Source organism: Anas platyrhynchos, chromosome 5, assembly GCF_047663525.1.
Source record: "Anas platyrhynchos isolate ZD024472 breed Pekin duck chromosome 5, IASCAAS_PekinDuck_T2T, whole genome shotgun sequence".
In the NCBI taxonomy this organism is placed as follows: domain Eukaryota; kingdom Metazoa; phylum Chordata; class Aves; order Anseriformes; family Anatidae; genus Anas; species Anas platyrhynchos.
Window position 1 is genome coordinate 39,847,028 of NC_092591.1, and position 23,272 is coordinate 39,870,299.

The 23,272-nt window shown below is 42.0% G+C and overlaps 2 protein-coding genes across 4 annotated transcripts in view; one reads left to right on the forward strand and one right to left on the reverse strand.

Annotated features, from left to right (window-relative positions):
• GREM1 (gremlin 1, DAN family BMP antagonist) lies at positions 1-10,407 on the reverse strand. Its single transcript, XM_027457854.3, has 2 exons — positions 9,953-10,407; positions 1-3,707 (listed from the first exon to the last, which is right to left on the reverse strand). The coding sequence occupies exon 2, from the start codon at positions 3,704-3,706 to the stop codon at positions 3,152-3,154; it is 555 nt and encodes a 184-aa protein (XP_027313655.1). The 5' UTR covers position 3,707; positions 9,953-10,407; the 3' UTR covers positions 1-3,151.
• The window catches only part of LOC106016928 (uncharacterized), a 23,122-nt gene continuing 6,236 nt past the window's right edge, over positions 6,387-23,272 (forward strand). Inside the window, exons 1-3 of one of the 3 annotated variants that reach the window (XM_072038914.1) lie at positions 6,387-9,188; positions 11,977-12,136; positions 16,386-17,050. In XM_072038914.1, the coding sequence (XP_071895015.1) occupies positions 8,570-9,188; positions 11,977-12,136; positions 16,386-16,389 (783 nt within the window). In that variant the 5' untranslated portion in view covers positions 6,387-8,569 and the 3' untranslated portion in view covers positions 16,390-17,050. Of the gene's footprint in view, positions 9,189-9,217; positions 9,764-11,976; positions 12,137-16,385; positions 17,051-23,272 lie in introns of those variants that run through there. The other 2 variants (XM_038179742.2, XR_003497421.3) reach the window with 2 other exon arrangements.

The window sequence follows — 23,272 nt, forward strand, 5'->3', positions numbered from 1 at the left end:
TGAAGAAGATATTTTATTTATTTGTTACTAGTAGTTAAAATGACGTACAAAATGCTGGGAAGAAAAACCTCCAATTCTATTCAGTTACAAAATAATTAAAACTTCATTTTAAACCAAGTTTTGCTTTGTGAGACCGAGCATGAAAATACTGCAGCCTTAGGTTATATAGTCCATTGTTTTTAGAATAAAGCAGACATTTAAATACATATTGTGGTTGATATTAAATATCTTGTATAATTGTAAGTTAGCAGAACTTTCTTACTCTCAGGCAATAACTAGCAATTCATAAAAGTTCTTTGTATAAAATTTACATAGTTATGGGGGGGATCTGCCTCCAGGGGAGTTCTGTTGTGATCTGTGCACAGGCTGTTTGGAACATAAGGATTTGTAACACTTTTATCGGTTTTCCTTCAGAATGCTAGCCTAATGTTAAATAAAGGAGTCGGTAAAGTCTAAAGCTTTGCTTCATGTCTAAGGCTTTAGGGATAGATCAGCCTAAAATGAAATCCCATCACTATTAAAGACAATGGGAGTTTTTCTATTGACAGCAATTGAATAAAACAATTTCTTCATCAAGTTGTGCCCATTTATTGAACAGAAACACTAGCTAGTACAAATCTTTCAGCAAAGGCTGAGATTGGCCCTGTCACCTGCAAACCAACTCAAAAAAGTAATTTAAAGGAAAACAATCTCTGCCTATTATCAATGAAAGAGGATTTGTATTAATAATAACATTAAATATCCATATCTTTCTGTTTAACTATTCACATTCCACACAGTGGAAATCTACCTCCTATAATTCCAGATTTTAAAATTGGATTTTAAAATCCATGAAGAAATGTGTCAAACCTGCTGAGTGAGAGTACACCAGGTGAAATGCATTTAAATAATATGAATCAATGAGTTGCAACCTCTCAATCTTATAAATGCAGACCTTGTAGCTGTGGATTTTATAGGAAAAATATAATAATTGCAGAGACACAGGATATCGCCAATAATTGCATGAGACATTGTGTAACAGTGGTGGCTTCTAATATAATGACTGCACATTGTACACATCCGTGACGTGCCACTGTGTATTCTTTCCTATGGACATGTTACTCAGAGCAGAGTGGTCTTCCTCAGAGTTCAGTGGACAGAAATCCAGTCAAAACAATCACCCTGTGGCTGAGAGAGGCTTTTGGTGTGAGAAAGAACAGCAATGCTGATAGTGGTGACAGAAGAGCATTGCTGCTGAAGGGGAAAATGAGTCCTGGGTGGGCAAGCCCCACTGTGCCACTGACTGGGACAGGGCTGCCACAGGGAAGCGCCATTTTGCAGGGGGCCTTCTGTCAGGGCATAGGAAAGTGAGCAGCACTGCAGTGCCCTCACTGCCTGGACAGAAAGCGCCCTCACCGCGCCTGTGCCTGGAAAGGTGTCAGCAGGAGGCACAAGGCTGCTTGAGGTGCGGGGTGGCTGCAGCCCACAGCGGCTGCCCAGACATCCCCAGGGCCCGGGGCAGCGGCACTGCCTGCGGGGTCGTGTGGCCCTGCGTCCACCCAGCTGCACAGGGCCGGCTGCGCTCTCGCCAAGTGCCTCCACCCTGGTCTGGTTTGAGCTCCTACTCCTGAAGGAAAGACGATGCAGGCTGGTCTCCCAGGTGAGTGTCTTTGGGCTGTTGGAAGTAGCGTGTCCCCTTTCGTGTGTTTTTCCCCCCAGATGAGAGGGGGCAGTTAGCCCTTAATTTTCAGGAAATTCTCTTTACTTAGTCCAAATCCTGTTTAAATGCAAGTCTGTGGTAAAAGATATAAAAAGAGGATTATTGCTGGCAAAGTTCTGCATCTCTTTTTCAACAAACTGCATGCCTGTGGCAAAGCTAAAATAACAATAACAATGCAATGTTTACTAGTCATGAATGTCGTGTCTTTTGTCTCTTGTGTGGTTATTGCATTTGCAGTCACATGATGCTTGTTTTAATTTTTGCTTTGCTCTTTATGTACTAAATTACTGCCATTCTGTACTTGATCATGGTTAGCAAGATTTTTGTGCTGCGGTATGTACGTTTTTATGTATGCGTGTGAAAAAGAGAAGGAGAGAGTTCAGATACGCACAATAGAGTATGCATACTCATTGTATGTATGTATAGATACCAATGAATAAAAGATACTGCATATACATATATATGTAATATGAGGAATAACTGATACCAGAAATACAAGACATCGAATGGATCTAGTGGCACAAGAATGGGTTTGGATTGATGTGGAGAGCCATTAGAATTCAGAAGTGTATTTAATAGCCTTGTATATAGTTTCTCTTTAATTTATGTAATATATGACTAGGTATATAAATTAAAGCAAAACGTAAACAGAAGACAATATTTCTTCCTCCATGTCTTTCTATTTATGTATCTTTCCTTTTTCTACTCCCTTTTGTACTCCTCCTGTCTACTTACTTTGGCCTTTTGCTGTCTAACCGGCTGTGGTTCTGTTTTCCATCCACCTATACTGACATTTCAACACTCCCATTTCCCCCATTGTTCTCCAAAAGCGGCTTTTGGATTACAGCTATTTTTTTGAAGAAGCACGTTACAAACTCTTGATACAGCTGCTATTTTCAGTGATGTTTTTGCTATGCCGTAACTTCTTGTAGCCTACTTCATATTTAAGAATAGATTCATGCTTTCAAATATATTGTCCTCTCACTTTGATGTTTCTCATAATACAGTAAAAGCAAATAGCATGGCAGGTGAACATTAGCAAAAGCCACAGCTCCACTTTACCAGTAAGTGGCAAAAATGTGAATTTACATTACGAAACCTAATTCATGACTGTGGATAAATAGATTGTTTAATCTTTAATACTCCTGTTGACTCTTTCTTTCTTTCTTTTTTTTTTTTTTTTTTTTTTGTCAGAATGAACATTCATATATTTGCTTGTACACATCCATTTCCTCTCTTACACCCAAACTCATGCCTATTCTTCCCTTACATCCATTTTGTTCTTTGATTTTTGGTTGGTTGGTTGTTGTTTGTTTTTTTTTTTTTAGGTAATTCACTGGGTTCCTTTCAGTTTCGTCCAGCCCTGAAGCTTTGCTATTTCATGCCACTCCCTCTCACACTGACAATGATTGCGGACAGTCAGAGTGCAATCGGTACAATATTTTTTTCGGCTTAGTCCAAATCGATAGATATACACCGGCACTCCTTCACACGGGTGATCCTTTTCTTCTTCCTAGGGGGCTGAAGCTCAGGACAGTTGAGAGTAACAGTCATGGTGGTAAATTTCTTGGGCTTGCAGAAAGAACAAGACTGGAAAGAACCTTCCTCTTTGCGGACATGCCTGGGTATATAGAAGGAATTGCATTGGCCATAGCAGAACCTGTTGATAATGGTGCGACTGTTACAGCCTTCTTCATGGATAGTTTGTTTGAGGGGCTGAGTTTTGCACCAATCCCGCTTTAGGTATTTGCGCTCAGTGATGTGCAGTGCCTCTTGACTGGACTCCAGCACCTCCTCAGCAGGCATTGAGGTGCCTTTTCCTCGTTCTCGATGCCTGGAGCCCGACTGCTGCTGTGTCTGTATTTGCTCCGAATCATTGGGCTGTTCCTTGTCAGGAGGAGGGATAGCACCTTGGGATCCACGATTCCTCTTCCTCCCTTCTGCTGTTGGTACCAGAAATCCCATCAGAAGAAACACAGCAGCAACGGCATACAGCGTGCGGACCATCCTATAGAGAGGAAGATGAGGAAATAAAGCACAGTTGTGGATTTCAGATATCAACAGAAATCAGGTATGCAGAAAATTTTCAGCTCCATAAAGGAAGTGTGTGCGCACAGACAAAACAAGTGTGCAGGAGTGCACACTTACCTATAAAAGATGAGCACTTTGCCTTCACCCGCGGGAAAGCTATTTCCAAATTACTAAGTAATAAAAGCTTTCATATATGGTGATTGAAAGTCAGAGGCTACAATAAGTCCAAACAGAATTTAACTGTAGCATACATCTTTTTCCAGCTCCTTTATCCATGTATACTACCCTTCTAAAGAGTTTTTATTCCCTTCCTATAGCTTACTGACATTAGGAGCACTACTGATTTACACTGGTGGAAGAACAGATTTTATGCTGTGCAATGATTGAAATGATATAGTTATCTGTAACACCAGAGGACTGAACTCTTTGACTCAGGGCATGCATCCTAACTGCGTGTCCCTTAGTCAGACTCAGAAGCTTTGTACCTCTTCTTGCATAACACGTCCAAGTAGACTGACCATATGTGCAGACTATATCCACCTGCTGTCTGAACGCAGTAGCCCATGCTCTGCCATACTGCACCTCTGAACTGGTCCACTGAGTCTGAATGTAATTAAGCCTAAGGTAAGAGATGTGTAACAAGATAGGCAACAAACATAAATGGATATTTAGGTATAGGTTGAAAGAGGTGTGCCTGTAATTTCAAATTACACCTTCTCACATATTACTGTGAATCCTTGACAGATACATTATAGAAATGCAGTCATAGATCTCTGAGTTTTATTCATTATATCCAGCAGGATAATGAAACGACATGAGAACAGCAGAATTTCATGTATGGCATTATGTATGTGACATCAATATCGTAAAGAATGTTGATTGTGCATGCACAAAAAGACTTCAAGTGCAGTAAGTTGAGACAACAAGACTCTTTAAAACTGAACTCCTGCTCCAAAACCTAGTTACTAGCATAAAAGCAGCTTTTCTTTCCTTTCTTAGTCTTTATGACACAGTTACCTTCCACAAGTTCTGCTGTTTCAAAAAGCACTGAGCAATATGGGCTGCTAGGTCAGCTGAAGCCACCAACAAGCCAGGAAGCAACTCATCACCTGTCATGCTTTTCCCCCTTCCTGTGGTCTCTATGTTGTTTTGGAAAGAGAGGGATGTGGCAGTAAACAAGGCATATGGGGGAGGGAGGCTCTCAGGAGACCCTCCCCATGGGGAGCTTGGAAGAAGCCACCAGAAGTGGGAGGCCCATGCATTAAAAACTGGAAGAATTGTGAAGAACAAATGAGGAAGTTGGTGTTTCCTACCTGCTTGGAGCGCTGCTGTCACATCCCTTATTTAACTCATTTTATCAGTAAGGGATTAATTACTGTTTGACCTGAAAACTTCTGTTTGTGTTACTACCCTACGTGGCCAACATACATGAAATCAAGGGCACTGTCCTGTCCTGCTTTATCTGCTCGGCCTGAGACCACACAGCAAGGCAGAAAAGCAGCCAAATGCCAGCCCTTGAAGGACCACCTAGAGACTCAGTCAAGGCTCAGGATAAGTATCCTTTACTATGCAAGATACCTGTTAATTTCTCTGTTACTAGGTCTTTCCACTCACACAGAGAAAATATTTTTTTTATTATGCTGTTCAAAAAGCATTTCTTACCAAATGGACTGGGAAAGGAACTACTGGAGTGGAAAAGTGCCATAGGAGGTTCCCATTATATTCAGAGATTTGCCTGGGGAGTTTAAGTGTGGAGTTATTGTAAGTATTTGTCTACAGACTGTCAGTGTACCTGGAGTTTATAATATGTATTTTATCATACATATAGTATGCATCCATTTTGTTTATTTAGGCTTATTTACCAGTACAGATTCATTTTATTCATTTAGGCTTATGTACCAGCATGTCACATGTTTGGAAGAAGCTTCAGACTTCAAGAGAGGGGTGTAAAAAATGATGCTACTACCGACTCCAACAGGCAACTTGGAAGGGCTGCTTTAAATATCAAAATGAAATATTGTACAGAGCATGTTATTTTAATAAGCTTAAGGCTCTGTCATAGAACAGAAAAAAAAGAGTTGGAAATTCTAATTGAAGACCAATGCAATTGAATTTCAAGCATTAGCTTGGACTTCGTATTTGCTGTTTTTCCCCTTCTCTTTTGCAGTCTCGATGTTACTTAAACATGTTTCTTTTTAGTTTCCATCTTCTGTCTTTAAAATATTTTTAAAAAAGTAGTTATAAAATACTGCTTATTTCCTTAAGTGACCAGAATGACTCCTTCCAAAACTATTCTTATTTCTCTGGTGACTGTATACCCACACTGTATTTAGACAGTATTTTAATATGCATGTTATTTACTCAATGTGGTGCCAGAACCTTAGAAAGAAAGAAAAAAAAAAAAAAAAGAAAAAAAGGCATTGCATGCAACCAAAAATAGTTTGCTAGTTTCTAAGCAGTGCCAGGAAATTTCAGGTATTTGTTTAGTGTCCCATAACTCTGAGTTGCTCTTTCACCACTATGTGTATTCCTGTTCTACTTTTATTTCTAGAGCTGATCATCTCCACACTGCTTCACTTTTTTTCCATAAGCGTGCAACCTATGACATAGTCATCCGTCATGTGAAAATAAAAGGTACTTTGGGATGGTAATTTGGGGAAAATCTGATGGTAATGTCTACTGTTGCATGATATGTATCCCAGGATCATGTGTCTGTAAGATGCACATACTTAACACTAAGGAAATTCAGGGATGTGTTGCAATATTATCCTAGAACTAGGGGTGAAATACTTTTTTTCACTGAGCTGATTTACAACCTCAGAGGCAGAAACTATATTAAATGCACAAAAAAGCGATTATGATTCAAATGAAAATTAACAACTCAGCCAAAGCCTTGTTATGGTCACTTCCAAAATATGCATCTAAAATTAAAAAATAATCCTAACATTGAAGACTAAATACAGTTTAAACATAGACCCACCAAAGAGGCTCTGTCAACTTTATGACCTTCAATGGCAGTTCAAGCCCAAACTCCCTTTAATAGTAACTAATCAAATAGTTATTAAAAAAATAAGATTATTAAAGAAAGTAAAAAGAAAAGCAAAATACAAAAGAAAATGAGGTATTATGCCTCAATAAGGAGAGCAGCCAAAATGCAGTGCCTGGATTCTGCACTATATCTGATCTCGAGGCAATGAATGCATTTGCTTATGAGAGAAGACTGCACCTCTGCTTAAGTTAGGAACTAGAATGATTCATCCAATCTGCAGTTTAGTGTTTGAGAAATGTTTCCTTAACAGCTTTTTTTATTACTGAAAAAAATAAAAAAATAATAAAAAAAGAACACGCAACAGTGTGCAAGTGACTAAATCAGTGTTACCATATCCAAAGTTTTACAAAAAGGCTCTCCAGATTTTTTTTCCTTGTCACAGCCATAATTCTGAAGCAGTAATAGGTCTGGAGCTTGGGTAGGAGCTGTGAGGAATCAGGCTGTAAAATCTTACATGCCAAATTTCTGCTGAATTTTTAATACTTGATAGTGGCTGTAGAAGCATTGGCATAATCAGAAACCTTTCTGAGAATCTTTTGAACATACAGATGTCCACAGACAAAACACCTCGTTCAAGTCCCACTTACTTCATTCAGATCCACTGAGAGATCTGATATCATTAATATTTATTTTCAAAAAGTAACAAAATACTTCAAAAAAACTTTTTTTTTTTCCCCTCTGTATTTCATTGCTGAGCTGAGTTTTACTCTTTATCATGTGTAAGCACTCAGTCCTAAAGCCAAAAGCAGTTTTATTGCTGACTTCAAACAGGAGCAGAATTGGACCCTCAAATCACCTCATATGTGGATTATCTAGAGCCGGGGATCTACTAGTCTACGGCAGATGAGGAATGCTGCAGATTAATACTAGCAACCGTTCTATGGAAGTGTAAAACCTTCCAGGTTATTACTCAATACAGTAAACTGTAATTTTTCAGTTTATACATTTTCTGCTATAAATTAAGGACCTCCAAATGTCAGTTTATAAACGGCACTTCCCTATGAGTTCCCAGGCAGAGCTGTAAAGCGATCACTGAAACTTTTAACACAAAGCAACTTGTTTAAAAGTACTGGATGGAGTCCCGGTTCTGTTGAAATATACAGCAAAATTCTCACAGACCTCAGCAGGCCCATAATTTCATCTGTGAACCATATTTACTAGGAAAATATTATGATGAGCCATGGACTCATGTGCTTCACAGAAAACATGAAAAATAATCTGCTGAAGACCTAGAAAAATAAATGTTCTTGGTGGGCTTCAAATACCAGCCAAGCAAAGAGGCAAAACACAACACTTTGGTTATTGAGAAAACTGAAATGGTTTATGTCCCAATGGATTGGAATAATTTTATGCCTTGTTCATAATATATGAATTACAGAAATAGTTTTATGCAATGTTTTCATAGTTCCTAGATTTGTATCTTTAAATACACAAAAAAGTATACTTTCTATGGCGGTGGCAGTTCCCACAGAACCTTTTTTTTTTTCTTTCTGAGATCAAGGTAGCAAAACTAACATCTCCATTTGGTAGAATCTGGATACATTTGCATTTCCGATAATTCCTTCGTCTGAGTCACGGAGATGCCTTCCCCGAGACACGTAGTAAGTGCGGGCAGCTGTACAAGGGGGAAAAGGAAACCACACACACACAAAACCCAAAAACCTGATTCCTCTGAGAGTTCCCCCTGAGGAGGGATATCTCCACAGGGCACCTCAGGGCATCAGAGGGCAGCTGAGCGCTGGGCACGGCTGGTGCCACTGCCACCACAGGACTCTTGGACCGGGGCAGCGATGCGAGGCAGCAAGGAGGAGGTCTTCGGGAGAGCGACCCCACCGAGGGGAAAGCAAACGCCGGGGCACGGCGTGAGGCTGAAGCCTAAAGAGGAACGGACAGACACGGGCGTGGGCGCCCCCGAAGCCTTGCGTGCAGCCCCCGCCGCCTGGAGCCGGCTGCTTCTGGGCGTTCTCGGCGCGGGGAGGAGCGGCCGGGACGGCAGCGGCTCTCGGGCTCGCCGACCCCAGTGGCTCGGAGGAAGTGGGGCCCCCGGGGCTGGCTGCACCCCGACACGAAGTCCCCTCGCAGCCCGCTGCGGGGCGGTCGGGCCCAGCGCTTCCGAGGGCGCTGCCTGCTGGGACGGGACGGGACGGGACGGGACGGGACGGGACGGGACGGGACGGGACGAGCTTCTCCCGTTACCCTGTCCCCGGCACCAGCAGCCAGGGCCGATGCGGCGGCCCCAGAGGGGCGCGAGGGGCGCTTGTGCCCGACCAACAACCCCGCCGGCTCGCTTCGGCTCGGCCCTGCTCTGCCCGGGTCCCCGCGGGCACCGACGGCCCCCGAGCCTGCCCGAGCTCCGCGAAGGCGACGAGGGCCGAAGGAACGCGGAGCCGTCGAGGCGGCAGAAGTCAGGTGGGAGACTGGGCCGGGCCGTGCCGGGCCGGGCCGTGCCGGGCTTAGGGGAGCTGAGGGTTCTCCAGCGGGCGCACAGCCGGGGCCGCAGCGCTGCGCGGCGCACCGCTGCTCGGCCCCGCGCCCGCCGCCTGTCCCGGGCGGCCCGCAGCGACGGGACGGGACCCAACGGGACCCGACGGGACGGGAAGGGACGGGACGGGAGGGGACGGGACGGGACCCGACGCGACGGGGCGTGTGGCGGCGAGGCCGGCACCTGGAGCTGGACCTGCCTCCGCCCCGCTCCGCGCAGAGGCCGGGCCGGGGTTTGGCCGCGTGTCGGGTTCGGGTGGGCGCCGCATCCAATTTGTCGGGAGGGATGCTGTAGGCGGAGATGAGAGGCAGAGCTAACGGGGCTTCTGCAATCCCTGCGTTTGCCGGGCGAGAGGCATGGCACGGCGCCCCGGCCCCGGTACTCGGCGGGAATAGCGGTGTCAGCCCCGCTCCCGCTGACGGGCATCCTCCGCAGAGCCGGGGCGGCCGGAGCTTTTGCTGGGCACCGGCGAACGACCCCTCCCCATGCCCCCAGCGCAAAGGTAGGATAAAGGGATGCACATTTTGCCTCCCACGGACTGGCCAAGCTCGGCCGCTGCTGGACCCGTTTGCGGCCCCGCTGTGAGTGCGCGCAGCGCGGTTTGGCTCGGCTCGGCTCGGCTCGGCTCGGCTCGGCTTGGCTCGGCTCTGCCTTGGCTCGGCCCGGCCCGGCTCGGCCCGGCCCGGCTCACCTGCGTGGCAGCGGCTCCTCGCGGGGCCCGGCTCGGCGGCGGCGGCTCCTCGGCGGGGCCTGGGGCTCGGTGCGCCTCTGCCCTGCGGTGTCACTCGGAGGAGCGGGCGAAGTGTGAGCCCGGCGCTGCCCAGGAGTCCATAGAGGGAGAGCCTTGGATCCTGCCTACAAATTGCAGCAGCGCCGAGCTGTCTCCCATTTAAATGTCTGCCAGCTGAGATCTGCGCTCCAAGCCCCTCCAGATCATTGGACAAGCGCCTCCAAATCCCGCGTTATCCGCCCCCTTTAACACTTCCCTGAACTTCCACTAGGGAAAGCTTTCAGTCATGCAGATAAACACTCGACTACTTTCCTCTCTTAAGAGAATCGGTGCTAAAGGTCACCACCCCAAGGAATTGTTCCTGGAATGCACAGAAAATTCACATTTTCCATCCCCGCTAAAGTATGACATTTAAGAAGCGTTAACTCCCCGGCTTGCCTCCGCTCCGCTCCCCATCCCTTCCCATCCCTTCCCACCGCGCTGCCCGGCGCCGCCGGGGCGAGAGGTGTCCTGCGGCCGGGAGGGATGCAGCGACCTCCCTGCCCCGACCGCTGCCAGCCGGGCCGCTGCAAACACGCCCGGAGTCACGCAGCTTCCAGATGAAATAACACAAAACAGCGGGCGTGCAGGGCTTGATGCTAAAGCGCGGTTCGCCGTCCGCAGCCGCGCTCGTGGCTGTTGCACGAGGACGGGCTTCTCCCACCGCCTCGGGTGGGCTTTTCCCCTGCCATCACTCGGCTCTCGGGGGACCGGGGGTTCCCCAAGTGTCCCGCGGCTCGGGGCTGCTGGGGGCTGCCGCCGGAGCGGCGCCGGGCGGACTGTGGAGCTCGGACCGGGAGGGACCGGGAAGGACCGGGGGGGGACCAGGAGGGACCGGGGGATACCGAGGGACACCGGGATACCGGGGGGGCCTGTCCCCTCCTGCGGGCTGCTGGGCATCGAGGCTGTCCCCTCTGCAGGTGGTGCCGTCGCGTCCCCGCTGCCCGACGCGCCCCGCAGCCCGCACACCTCGCACCCCCGAAACCCCGCCGCGGAAACACCGCGGATCTGGCGGATGGAGAGTTTGTGCTGGCCCCCCGGCTTTGCAGGTGGGGACGACGAGTTGAAACTCACGTAAAAGGGGCTACTGCTTTAAGGATGCCGGGCCAAGGTACGGTGCCAGCTTCCTGAGCTTTCAGAGCCGGTAGCATCAGCTCGCTCATCGCTAAGGCAGAACCGCGGCCGCACTTTGTGCCCGCTGCACAGGTGAGGGCTCAGCTCGTTAGCAAAATGGATCAATGGCTTTAACTCACATGCGAGTTTAGCTATAACTTGGTAAAAATTAAATAATAATAAAAAAAATCCCTTCAGTAGTGGGACCGGCAGCACACACAAATGCTGCAGAAGCAGCAGTGGTGCAGTGGTAGATGGCAGCATGAGAGAGAAAATGTGCTGGTGTGCAGGGGCCACTGAAGTTCAGTGCAATGAAGGGGGGGAAGGATTATTGGCAAAGAATCACAGTCAGTGACATCTAGATGGATGGAAAGAGAGGCCCTGGGAATTTTTTTGGATTTTTCATTATTTTGCTCTATAAAGCGCTATTGGACTTCATAGATGTTTTTAATTAACTGGGGTCCATCCTTTGTGAATCCAGAGAGAAAGTCACAATTCCCACCTCTCAGTATGTCGACAGACTTTATGCGCCTTTTCTATTCTTTTGTTAAGCGAAGCCGTGGCACTCGTGTAGGGAGAGGGGCTGCGCCCCTCTGAACAGATGCCCTCGTGCTGGGCTGGGGTTTAGGGGAGCGCCTGCCAGCTCCTGCCCCTTGGTGCTGCTCTGGGGATGGGGATGGGGAAGTTTTTTCTGCGATTGCTCCTTTTGGTGCCTGATGTGGCACTGGCACTGCACACACTGCCACGTGTTGCTGCCGGCCTGTGGACAAGCTGCCTCTCAGCTGTATTTTTCTGGGATGCAGCTTACATGCCACCCGGGCATTCACCTCTAGATGATGATACCCTGGGCACCTGTGGCAGAATGGTCAGCTCCTCCCAGCACCTCACTGCACTCAAGCACTCAGCCGGAGCTGCTGATTTGGAGTGGATGTCAGCAAACCAAGATGTCAGCAAACCAAGAATCCCTTTTGGATGCATGTTTTGGTGCAGAAGGTATGCTCCCTCCTCAAGACCTCTCTTGGTTTCTTGTGACTGTATTTTCCCATCTGTTTTCTTTCACTCAGTTTAATCCATAAGGAGTGTTTCAAGTAGACACTAACATATTGGGTCCAGCAAGATATTTTTTCAGCTTTTTCTGAGCATTGCGAAGTAGAATTATTCCTGCGAGAGTTTGTCTGCTCATTCAGAAAAATAAGCCAAATGGGGACCAAAAAGGCAAATAATTATAGCCATATCTGCTTCCTTTGGATGAATGATGGTGGAAACAAAAAATAAATGGCAAATAGGAAGAAATATTTAGGGCTAATTTATTTCTTTGTGGTTGAGGTAGGTAGGGGAAAGACAGCTTTTTCTCTCATTGTTCTTTTAACATCAGGTATCCGGATCATTTCCAGCTGGGAAATTTGTATTCCTTCTGCTGCTGGGTTCATTAACAAAATATTCCTAGGGTTTACTCCAAAAGCTTGGCTGTGCTGGTCAGATCCCCACTGAAGATGAGGTTCTGGGATCTTCCAGCTTGAAAAGCCCCCTCTGCTTTAAAGAAAACACCTCCCCTTTCTCCCACCTTGTTCACACTTGGAATTCTGTTGATGCTCAGCAGTGCTGCTAATTGGAGCTCAGTCACAACTGGGGAAAACTCATGTAACTGTTAAGTACAGCCGTGGCCTATGGGAATATGTATATTTTTGTGGCATAGGTTTGAGATGAAGAGCTTTGATGCCATGGGGTAGTAATAGCACACACTATCAACCTGGCTGGATTCAACTACCCACTTGCTATTTTTTTTCCTTCTGTTTTTTTGTTTGTTTGTTTGTTTTATTCTTGTTTTAATTTCCTCTCCCACTTCTCGGTGGTATTCGCTGTGTGAGTTGTTCTTTGTTTTAGTGGAACAGTAAGAATTGTTTTAAGCTTAAAAGAAGTGCTGTACTTAATTCTTGCATAGAAAAATGGTATTGGGCTGAGCTCCTGTCTGCTACTGCTCACTTTGAGCACTACTCAATACATCCTCATTGCCAGGACAGTTGGCGCCTTATTAAAAGCCTTTGCAGAGGAGCCAAAGACTGACAGGGGCCAGATCCTCTTCTTGAGCAAATTGGAATAGCTTATAATAACTTCAGGGAGATGTAACTGACTTATGCCAGCAGAGAATCTGGCCCTAATATACCCAGAAATCAAATGCCTCTCACTCCTAGACATGTTCCTCCAGGTCAGAAGTAAGGTAAGCCGCAGGAGAGACAAGGCACATCTGAGCCGCCTGCCTTGGTGTTTTGAACAGTTCTGTTATAGAGAGGAAGGAGTTGGCTTTATAGGGCCATGAATCTGGCACTAATTTACAGAAGAAAAACTAAAAGGGTACATAAAACTCAGCCATTGATGAAAAAATCACTAATGTTTTTAGTGCTTTTTGTATGGCAGCAACTTGATATATTTCCTCTCTGCTGGTAACATTCAAGAAAAGTAATGCCAAGCCAGTCTATTCATGTATTTTGAAGCAGAAAATACAAATGTATGCATCTGTATTGCATATAGATATTAATACATGAGGTATTGATGTTCAGCTGCACTTTTTGCCCTTCAAAATTACAGTGGTGCTTGTGCAAATCTTGTGAAAATAAGGGGGCAAAGTGTTCAGAAGTTTTCTCACCAGCACAACTGTAACTTTTCTCTTTGAGCTCTACAGCTGAGCTAGGAGCAATCTCTGACATTCAGGGTGCTCACCACCTGCCCTCCTGGGGGGATTTGAGCTGTCCTGCAGAGGTGCAAGGCAACGAGGCTTGGCATGGGTGTTACCTGATACGACAGGAGATGTGTGCATTGCAGAGGTGTCTTGCTGCAGACACGCGTTTTGCAGGATATGCTCTGAGAGGCAAGAGATACTGTCATGTTACAGGGACTGCCAACCTTCTGGTGGTGTAAACAGCTGGTTTTCCTGACTTTCAAGAGGGGGAAGATGAGCAGCATCTCAGAAGCAGTTTATGACTTGGAGCATAGGCAGGGTCATATGCAGCACGTGTTGGATGGTCTGTGCATGGAAATGGCCTGTTGCTACATTATTGGCCACGTGGAAGTTTGTTAGCCTTACCTGGAAAAGAAACATTTTGTCACAGAACAGACTCAAAGAATGAAGTTCCCTGTGGGGTATTGATGTATCCAGAAATAACGAATGAAAAGCCATGTGAAAAAAAAAAAAAAAAAAAAAAAAAAAAAAAAAAAAAAAAACAGAAAACAAAACATCAACAAAAAAAACCACACACTTTTAATGTCAAGCTTTATATTCAGGCAGAGAGTAATAAGTGACATAAAATAAAAAAAAGATGTTCTGTACTTTCACTTCAAGACACTTTATTAAAACACCAGTCCTGTGGTTCTTGCTTAGGCACTCTACTGTTTATTCTCATATAGATCAATGTGTAAAAAAGAAAAAAAAATGAGTTGTTGAACTTTATCTCAGCATTGTACTTCATATCAAGCCATATAAAATAATACAAGAAAAAGATGAAGTTAATGTGAATTGTGATAAATTTATTATAAAATGTACTGCAAAATCAAGCTTTGGACTGTGCTGCACTTTAGCAAAATTCTGTTTAATTAAATAATTTAAATCATTCTTTTATTTCAGTTTTAGAATTAATGTCTATTTTGTTGAGGCCCCACCTCACAGACTGAGAAGAAAGATTTGGATAATATAATACTCATTAAAACCCAACCAACCAAACAAAAAACACAACATTTTAGATTTAGGTCGAGCAAACATCATTATTTTAATGTATAGATTTCTATAGGCTGAATAAAAAAAGTAAGCAAGGGAAAATGATTATTTGTGTTTTGTTTTGTTTTTTTTTTAATGAAATGTTTTGATTTTGTTTTTTCAAAATGTCATTTAATCTAGAAATGTACTTGCATTTCATTTGTGAGTGCTCAGAAACAGGACATGAGAAATCATAAGAATAAGTGGCTTCAAGATAAAATCACTAGCTTTAAGCATTTTAAAAGTCTGGGATCCAGCCCTGAAAAGTATGGTATCCTGGTATGTCTGAAAACCTTTCTTGTTTAGAATATAATACATGTAGAGTCAGGTTGTGGGCTTGTAATGATCTCCACACCTAGGAGCCACAGTCACTGACCAGAATTCCACTGTACTATGTGCTGCAGACGTAGAACAAAAATATGTTTTCTGGCCTCAAAACACCTACATATGTAATGCAGTCCATATGTAACTATTTTTCAAAAGTGATTTGGAAAAGCTTATTTTATTAGGATGAAGTTTGACTGTTGGACAAGTATAAACTTTCATGCCAAATGAGGAAATATCATTTGTCAAGCTAAAGTTTTTATTACTCTTTTCACAGTTTTTTTTATTTATTTATATATATATTTTTTATGCATCTTATGTATTTGATGACTATAGAAGAATTTGCCAAGAAAATGAAAGCCATAAAATAGCCATGAAAAATTCCTCTGCCCTCATGCTTTTGCTTTGCATGTTCTTCTGTGTCAGGGCTGTCTCATGAACCTGTAGGAGGTGTTTGCTGATATGCTTTGCTTTCCGGATGGTTCTGGAGCAACATGATAGCAGAAGTGACTCAGCTAAGCAAACTGACTTTGTCTAAGAAGCCCTTATAGTTTAAAGCTGTGTCTGGGTATTATGGACGGAGGCATTGAAGGAGCTTGATGTGTTATTTGCTTACATATTTCACTCCAGGGATATGACAGCTATGAAATACAGTTTCCAGTTACACTGCAAAGCTAAAAGACTCCCTTCCCATGCTGTAGTGCATCCCACATGTTGATAGTAACCTTTAAACAGATCACATCCACTTTTAAGACATGTATAGATATCCCCTACCCAGTTCTGGCAAAGCAGTCCATTCCTTGCTGTGGTGCAAAGCTGTTTGCTGTGGTGGAGGCACTGTAACTCGGGACATTGCCATTTTGCACCAGGCTCGAAGAGGAGTGCTTGCTCTTTTTTGCAGTATGGGGACTCTCGTACAAAACCCATGGAGCATGTGATGCTAGCCTCTCAGTTAAGGTAGCTGGAAGTTAAGAAACTGTGTCCTTTTTCCTGACTGTACCACTTACTGCCTGTAGCAAAGGAAAAGGGAGTTCAAAGCAGGAGAACCATTGTGTTATGTAAGAAGGTTCACAAGGCTTTTGTTTTGGTTTGGGTTTTCTTGTTTCCCATTGCCTGCTTTTTTAAATTCAAATCTTATCTGCTCTTTTTGTTTTTCCTGGCAATATCTAGGTAAAAACGGAACACCAGATAAAAAAGTGGCTTTGCAGGAATGAAGGAGCATCAGCCCTCTTCTGGCTGCGAAAACTTATTCAGACCGTGTGGAAGTTCTGCATTTCATAGTTGAAATCTACTGTAATAAACATGACTGCTATGTTAGAGGAAAGAAAGAGCTCTGTGAATCTATTGTACTGCTTCAGCTAGTCCACTTCAGCTAGTCTACTTCTCTGAGTGAATATAAAGCAACAATTCCTGAGGAGGCAGGTAGGAAGAAACAGAAATTGTCCTCGCTGACATTTTATATTTAGATGATCTCAGTGTCAAGAAGATGACATGTAAGAGGCACAAGTACCCTCCCAACCTTCTTCATCCTTTTCCCTTCTTTCACTCACACTGATTTTCGTGTGACTCCATTTCCCCAGGAACAGAGAACAGAGTTTTCAAAGGAGCCAGAATCATTTTGGCCCGAATCCTAAAAGCTGGTTCAGTACCAAACTTCCAATGAAATAAGTAGTTAATAAGAGGAGCAGGGAGTTCAAATTAATCTGGGAAGACAAAATGCATTTATTTTTTTTTAATGATTTCTCTCTATATGCCTGAATGCATCTATTTTGAAATTTCTAAGAGCTTTTACTGGGGAAGAAGGCCTTTTAACTTCTGCAATTCTCCACAATAAAAAAAAAAAAAAAAAAAAAAAAAAAAAAAAAGATATTTCCAGGGAATAAGCCAAGTTTTCACTGACAAAAAATATTTGTTGACAAAAATAAAAATAAAAAAATAATAATAAAAAAAAATCTAAAGGCAGACAAAGTAGTGTTACTACTTGTGGTTATCTAAAAGAACTGCTAAAGATAATGCTCCAATGCAGCAGACTTTGCTGATTTGAATAGTGTTTTAAATATATACCTAAATGCAAACACACAGTTAAGTGCTTTGTTAAGGAAGGTGGACTTGTGTGCACATTTTGATTTTTTTTGCTAAACTTAGATTCGGACCCCAGTCCTACAGGGGCCTGCCAGATGCTTTACTTCTTTTTCAGTGGGACTTTTCAGAGTGTATAAAATGAAGCAAGTACACATTAAATCCAAGGGGCCTGAGTCAGGCAAGCCTTTCTGAAGACTCTCAAATGATTTATATATGTGTCTTTTCCTGTTGATGTGTATGTCTGAATTCTAAACTTTACAAACTGAAGGATTAAAAATACAATTCAATAACAACAAAGTACAACTTAAAAAAAAAAAAAAGTCTATTTTTTAATCTGTATGGTTACCAAAAATTTACTCTTTCAAAAATTGCCAAAAAAAATCACTTCTGGGAAACTACACAGGCAAGCCTAGGGCCAAATCTCGTCCTGATATTTCCAATGGCTCTGTTTTGCTTCTTCTGTTTCCTTGTCAAAAGTATCCTGTTTAGCCTGTTTGGCTAAGGGCAGTTGGATATTTATTCATTGATCTTTCCCTTTATCACAGTATCTTGAATTCTAATTAGAATTTTTCAAGTTCTTTTACTTTATTCCCTAAATATAGCTACAACAGACCTCATTCTTCCCCTTCTGTGGAGCTGTTCAGAGTCATGGAAGAGTTGTCATCTTGTGTTCTGTAACTAACCACACTGCCTATAAATTCTTCATCAGCTGCTTTCATTTGCAGTTTTATTAAATTATGTTTATTTTTACATGTAACAAAGTGCCCGGGAAAGAGTAAAATGACTTGATGTTAGGAGAGGCTCTGAAAATAGTTCGGAAGCTATCCTCTAGGTGTTCATAATTAATCAGACACCAAACACTTTAAGATTTTGGATGCACTTTTAAAAAGTCTAAAAATGTAAACAGTTTTCTTTCCTCTCCTCAGGAAGTCTTAATGCACTAAAGACGTAAGCAAAGTTAAATTGCAAGTGACCAAATCAATTACACTTCAGATCAGACTGCGGCAGGGCTTTTTGGTTCTGAACCAGATGGAACTAGACTCTTCGTGAAGAAGGTATTATTATTTCTTGTCATGGTTTCAAAATGAACATATGAATTCATGGTAGAAAATACATATTTTTCCTGTTGAAAAATATAATAAAACATTTAGAGGAAAGAATCCTTGGGAGCTGGAGTCACCAGAAGCTATCAGGCACATTTAACAAAAAAAATAAAAACTTGTAGCAATTTCTTGTTCTTCTGATCTGATCAAAGAAAAAACAGAATTGAATAGGATGTTTTCCTGTGTTGTCAGGCAAAGAAGAAACCCTGCTTTTTAATACAGTAAATTATTGGATTTAGAGTATATGACTTCTTTTGTCTCTGCCTTTTCTGTAGGATCAGATTTTTTGATCAGAGACAAGCATGTTTTTCCTTGATGTAATTAGTTAAAATAAATCCAGGTGGCGGCACGAGCTATCTGGAGATAGAAAGCACAATGGAGATAGAACAATTTGTTTAGAAAACCTGAACAATTTGTTTAGAAAGCCTCTTTAGAAAGCCTCTGGGAGGAAGTGACTACTACGATCAAGTGTAACAAAACCTTCTTCCTAGATAGAGAAAATCCATCATAGCCAAATGTAACTTCTTTGTTTTTAATTTAGATAAGTATTTTGGAAAACCAAATACTTTTATGCTTTAATATATCAAATCAATTTTTTTACTTTATCTGACATCCAGATTCCTCTTGATCTGAATATACTACCACCGCCTTCTAGGAGAGCTTTGAAAACCACTTTAGTATTTGGCCTTAAATATTTAAACAGGCGGAATTCCACCTGAAAACAAGCACCTTGAAAGGACTTATTCCTGCTAGTATGGAGGGAAAGACTCTGCCTTTAGCTTAAACAATGCAAATATTTATAACAAGACATATCCTTCTATGAGAAGTTGTACTGTCAACAACACTAACAGGGCTCCTTAGCATCATTGGAGCCCTTGGCCAGCAAACCCTATGTCTGACAATGTTTGCAAGATCAGATTTTCACTGGGATGCTAATAGTGAATAAAAAAAATGCTGTTAGAGCTTTAAATCTTTTGCCATACCCCTTCCAGACATTTTTTTATTTTTTTTTTAATTAATCTGTCTACTTCTGCTGTGCTGTTTTGAGCTGTGCCTGGTCCTGCTCTTGAGGTGGGTCCTACCCAAGTTGGTTCCAAGTTTCTCCCCCTGTAGGGGAGAAATTGCCAAGTTTGTGAATTCAGGCTGTGTTTTGAACTGAAATAGGTGTTGAGCTATGTGGGTTCACCAAATTTCAAACAGTCCTAGACAAGTACAAAAGTAGAAATTGAGGTACTTGAGGTACTTTATTGACAAGAAAACATAGTTGTGTATATACTTTAGCTTCCTAAGGAGTTGGACTTAGGAGGCTGTGTTCTTAGGCTTTGGCATTTGTATTCCACACAAGTCCTGCTGTAGGCATTTAAGCCTTTAGTGCATTCAATCCCTTTGGTTCTGTTTTCCCATCTGTCATGTTGGAGATAGCTCCCAGTTTTGCAGCTGTTTAGACTTTAGCCTTTTAGAGAACCTGCAGATACACAACAAAATAGATGCAATATGTTTGTAAGGAGCAACCAATATTTTAGGGACAGTCTATGAAGGTCTTACCTTCAAGTTAGTGGATAATTCTTATCCTTTTCAGGGCTCTTAGGTTGCTGCTGAGAACACAAAAGCACAGCAGGAAATAGCCAATGCTGCTGGAGAGACACAGAAACTAGAAAATCACCTCAACTACCAGAGCAGGAGATAACTCATGTATTTTAAATTGAAAGAAATGTACCTTATTTTGACACACATTCCTTGCATTTGGTTTCATGAGTGTATGTTCACCTTGAAAACAAGTCTTCTGAGATCCCATAACTTCAGACCCATGACCATCAAATAAGCTGCAACAAAACTGGATAATAGCAAGGGGAAGCTATAAGGAATCAGAAGCAGGGCAAACTTTTCTGCTTTTTAAACTATGTACACACATTACCTGTGTATGCACATAACCCTGTGACAGTTGAGTCAAAGGATTGTTTGGGAATTTTAATAATAGCCATGGAGTATGTGTAAACTATGACAGCAATGCTTATCTGTTAGAATAATGACCTTTTAAGAACTTTCTTAAATCAGCTATGACTGTTTTTTATTTGATAAATGTTTTATGTAGCAATAAAAATGAGTTTCTTAGTTCAAGTGCAGTAACACAGCCTTAAGGCCCATAAATCTTACAGCCATCACACTATGCATTGGAGCAACTGAAAGTTTGGCAATCAACTTGGTTTCTGGTTGCACAGTTTGTTTTTGTTGTTTTGTTTTTGTTTTTGTTTTGTGTGTGTGTGTGTGTGTTTGTTTGTTTTGTTTTGTTTTGTTTTTGAGTTTAACTTAACCAATGCTGAATTGTCATTGCATCTCTGGATGACCTGACATCTTTCATGGGTATGTTTTGGCCATTTGGAAATATGAAATGACCTGATGTAGTATTTTCTTTTTTTTCCAAATGTGGAAAGGTGTTCTGCCTGCCTTAGGATGATGACTTAGGGCCACACTTCTCTATGGGGGCTATCCCACTTGAATTTCAGCCACTTTTAAATGACTTTTGGTCATTAAGATGTAGGTAATGCTCTGTAAAACTGCAATATTTTTTTTTATTATCTTTTTTTTTTTTTTTTTCAGAGTAAAGAATTAATTTAGGCAGGCTAAGACTGAATTTGGCATCAAAACTGTATGTCCATTCTGTGAGCTAACTCTTGCTCAAACCTAATATATATATATATTTGTGATGGAGGTCTGGAGGTCTTTGGTGGCTCCCAAGAAAGTTATAAGCTGGTTAGGGTCAGAACAAACATTTGGAATAAAAGCTGTCATTGTTTATACATTTAAAATCAGAGCTTAAGGATCTATAAATGAATGATACCGGTTAAGGGAAGAGGGATAGCCTGAGCCTCTCAACATTATTTTACTTTGTGCTTTCTCTTTTGCCTCACTCAGTTTATAATGAAATTTAGCCACTGACTCCCAATACTATTTTCCTTGGAGAACAGAGTAGGATGAAGTAAATGTAAGACTCCCATGCATTGCTGGATTCCATGTGTTTTGTTAACAGGACTTATAGGAAAAAATAAGAAGAGATGATTCAGGTCCACCTGATCTTTAAATCTGGAAGCCATTCTCAACTCCTACTATCTCTGATCCCTTCTGCACTTCTGCCACATATACAAAAAAGAGACATAGTGACACAACATTTTTTTTAAAGTTATTTCAGTTCCAATTGGTAATGATGCTGCCATGACATTCGCATCATTTAAGATTTGTTATACTCCCATGTGTTGAACACATGGCTAGCAGCTATTCCAGCCATCAGGATTCACGTAATCATGGCAAAGCAGTTAGCATCATAAATAAAGCAAATATGAGCAGATATTACATCCTTCTTCTCCTGGTGAATTGGGATGATGAACTAGAATTCAACCCCATTCTTCACTGAACAGCAGAAAGCTTGAGCGTGGTAGACCATGTACATACATACGTACCTGGGAAATGATTCCTTTAACCCTTTCATGGTCTCATAGTTGGAAATCTTGGCTTAGGACAAAATCTTGTGCCAGTTTATCTTATTTGTGGTTCATGGGGCCTTCATGATGGGAATTCCATACTCTTTTTCTACATTTTTTTTTCAGTCTTTATTTAGTTTTCATCTAAGTAGGTCATTGCCAGTAGCTGAGCACTTTAAGGGAACTTGCCATTTGCCAGTCATGGTTGTAATCTGCCTTTGGGTTTAGGCACCATAAACAGACAGACATTTAAGGGACACAGTAATTAAAAAGGATTAGTATATGAGATGATTCCCAAGCATGATATTTATTTAAGATTGTTGAAGATAATTGCATGACTTCAAATATATATATATAATTTTTTATGTGTGCACTTAGCTAATAAAACAGTGTACACACTCATCTCCCCTTCAGTCATGTGAAATTACACATTTACTGTTGGTCATGGTAGCATCTTCTGCATCTTCACACCTTCCTTTTCTCCTTCCATGAATATGAGTCTGAGAATTTTTCATCTTTGACCACTGTGTCCTAATGATTCAGACGTTCCAGACTTGCATGTAAGAAAGAAATACTTGCATAAAAATCAGTTCACAGGACCTGTGATAAAGCATTATAAATGAGGTGAGAGTTCCTTTAACAAGCTTACAAGCAAAAAGGCCAGAAGAGTACAAGTTTATTTTGTGCTGGTGTTGCTGTGTTGTTGTTTGTTTCTTCTTTCCAAAAAATTTAAATGTTTGAAACATTTGTTTTTGTACAGCATGAAAATGAAAACAAAGCCTTTTCAACACTTTCACAGAGCTACTGGTTAGAGATCTAGTTTGAGGGCATGGACTCAACTCTTCTTCATCTTAAAAAAAAAAAAAAAAAAAAAAGTACTTTTCCTCATCCCCAACTCCTGTCGTCATTTGGAAACAAAAGAGGTTTGAATGTTACTTTGTCTATAACAAATCCAAAAACTTAGTTGACTTGGTATTCATCTTTCTGTCCATGTCCTTCATCAGTTTAGCAGATTAATATGTTTCATTGTGTTTCAATAAAATAAGATTCAGGTCAGCTTAATTTACAATCCTGTACATGACTCTCAGAAGCCTGACACCACATCCCCAGCAACTAGTTCCAATTTTCTTTGCTTTGCTTGTGAATTGCTGGACAGATTATCAGCATAGATTTGTTAGATGAATCCAAATGTGCCAATAGAATCAATCATATAATAATTTCTCCTCTGAAATAATTCACTAAATATTTTTATATTACTTTCTTCTGGGGGTTCACATTTTTGTATTTTTTTTATGCTGAGTTTACTATAAGGCTACATTATCTTTTAAAAAGAGTACCTTTTGTACAGCATAAAAAATGAAAACAAAGCCACACGTGTGAGTACATGTATATAAAA